Genomic DNA, 2,336 nt, shown 5'->3' with positions numbered 1-2,336 from the left:
CAAAAACAGAATCAGGGGGGGAAATATTTTGAACATCCCAGCTCTGAACAAGGATGCATGGCCAATGTCTAAGAACTCCTGATACCATCTTCCTTTCTGGGGTTTAGTACTGGTGTCACCAACAAGCTGGAGAAGACTCTTGAGAGTCCCTTGGACTGCAAGGAGATCAAATCAGTCAATCCTACAAGAAATAAACCCTGACTGTTCCCTGGAAGGCCAGATAATGAAACTGAAGCTCAAATACTTTGGCCACCAAATGAGAAGGGAGCACTCACTGGAGAAGACCCTGATGCTGGGAAAGACTGAAGGTCAAAGAAGAAGGGGACGGCAAAGGATGAGATGGTTAGACAGTGTTATCGAGGCAACGAACATGAAATTGAGCAAACTCCAGAAGACGGTGGAGGACAGGCAGGCCTGGCGTGATCTAGTCCATGGGGTTGCGAAGAGTCAGACTCGACTGTGCGATTGAACAACAACAACAAAAGTGCCCTGCTACCATTTACATCCTGTCCCCCTCCCCTTTGAAATGTCTGGATTGAGCTTTCAGCATATGATTCGGGACAACTTCCTTGTTGACAAGAGACAGATCAGATGACACAGCTGCCCCCAATAAGATTTTAAGTGGGAGTGGCTGTTTCATTGCCATCCCCAAATCATTGTGTCAGGGGACTTTGCAGAATCTCTTAGTGGCTCAGCGAGGCTTGAATAAGATGCCTTGTTTGTTGGCCTTCTAGGGTAACTGGCATGAAAACAGGATTCTGGAGTAGATGGACCACTGGTCTGATCCAGCAGGGCTCTTTTGGTGTTCTTATCTAAATTAGAAGTTCAAGAGCTACCAAACTTTCCTTTACACAGTTCGAATACAAATTCAGGCAAACTCACCCTGGTTCCTTTTGTTCCTGGCAGTCCTGGTTCTCCGGTGTCACCCTGTAAGACAGAAGGGTGGGGTGAGAAAGATCCTTCCACTTTAGCACAGCTTCAAGTTAAACCCCTTCAGGTTAACTGTTTTCTCTGTAGAACAAGGATGTAGATCGATTAGGGGTGTGCGTTCGGCTGAATTCGAGCCGAAAAAATATCAGGAAAATATCCTATCGGTATTTTCCTGATATTGTTTCAGCCAGATATAGATTTGGGTTATTGTTCGGCTATCTGAAATGGCCAAGCCCTAAAAATCCCAAAAATACTTGGGATTTTCAGGACTCTTGGATAGTCAAACTTAAAGGGCGTTTAAAAGGATCGTGGTCCCTTTAAATGCCTTCTCCAAGCCACACGACTCTGTGACGAGTGAACTCCAAGGGCAATTAAAGGGCTCACAGTCCCTTTAAATGCCTTCCAGGTGAACTTGCTGCTTGGAGGTGTTTAAAGGGACTGTGAGCCCTTTAAATGCCTTCAAAGTTCACTCACCACGGAGTTGCATGGCTTGAAGAAAGCATATTTAAAGGGACTGCAATCCCTTTAAACACCTTTTTTTCCTCCACTGAAAGCAATAGAAGATGGGGGCACCTTCTTTGGGGGTCCATAGAATTGGACCCACTGGGGGGATTTGAGGAGAGGTACCAGCAGCTATGCTGCAAACTTGGTGCCTCTAACTAAAAAAAACAGCCCCTCCAGAGACCCAGAGACCCGCATTGACTATAATGGTCCCCATTGGGTATGATAGAGCCAAAAAAATTCGGGTTTCTTGAATATTTCCTGAATCTGAATACCATACCAGTATTGGGATTTGGGAATGTCAGAAAATACTGATATTTTTCAGATTCAATATACCCAAACCCCAAAATATCGGGGTTTTGCACACCCCTAAGATCGATGAAGTGACAGCTGCCCCGCAATCCAATCACCCGCATAAAAATGCTACCAGATCATTATTATGCTCTCCCAGTCAGCCACTCGTTGCTACTAACGCTGTAGAAACTGTGGGAGGTCCATGGCCAAATCGCCTGCCGTGGTGTCTCGTTCGGTGGTCTTGAAATCTTACCTTCAGTCCTGGGGCCCCTGGTGGCCCTTCAGGCCCTTGTACTCCAGGAAACCCCACCAAACCGTGTAGACCTTGCAAGCCTCTTTCACCCTGTGAAAATCAAGAGGGGGGGAAAATCAAATTTAGGAAAACACATGAGCAATATCCCTTACCAAAATAAGCACACTTTCTTGAAGGAAGCCGTTGGAAGTGCCCCTAGGGAATCGAATAAAGTATCAAGGAGTCAAGAAATGGGCTTTGAAATCTCTTAATCCTCAAAGTGTCTTTTGCCAATGTTCCAATAAACCACAACACCGCATCCAAACTAGCTGGGGAGAATTCATTTAACATAAGAACATAAGAGATGCCCAGAAGCCAG

General features: G+C 45.6%; 1 protein-coding gene across 1 annotated transcript in view; it reads right to left on the bottom strand.

Annotated features, from left to right (window-relative positions):
• The window catches only part of LOC107120742 (collagen alpha-1(IV) chain-like), a gene marked incomplete at its 5' end in the record, with an annotated part of 105,721 nt that extends 103,653 nt beyond the window's left edge, over nt 1-2,068 (bottom strand). Inside the window, 2 exon segments of the mRNA XM_015423513.1 lie at nt 883-927; nt 1,979-2,068. Of these exon segments, the coding sequence (XP_015278999.1) occupies nt 883-927; nt 1,979-2,068 (135 nt within the window).
• Between the last annotated feature and the right edge of the window lie 268 nt (nt 2,069-2,336).

The sequence above is a fragment of the Gekko japonicus genome, unplaced genomic scaffold (assembly GCF_001447785.1).
Source record: "Gekko japonicus isolate JY-2015 unplaced genomic scaffold, Gekko_japonicus_V1.1 scaffold2882, whole genome shotgun sequence".
Taxonomy (NCBI): domain Eukaryota; kingdom Metazoa; phylum Chordata; class Lepidosauria; order Squamata; family Gekkonidae; genus Gekko; species Gekko japonicus.
Note: the sequence above shows the minus strand (reverse complement) of the source record. Positions and strands in the feature narration are given on the sequence as shown.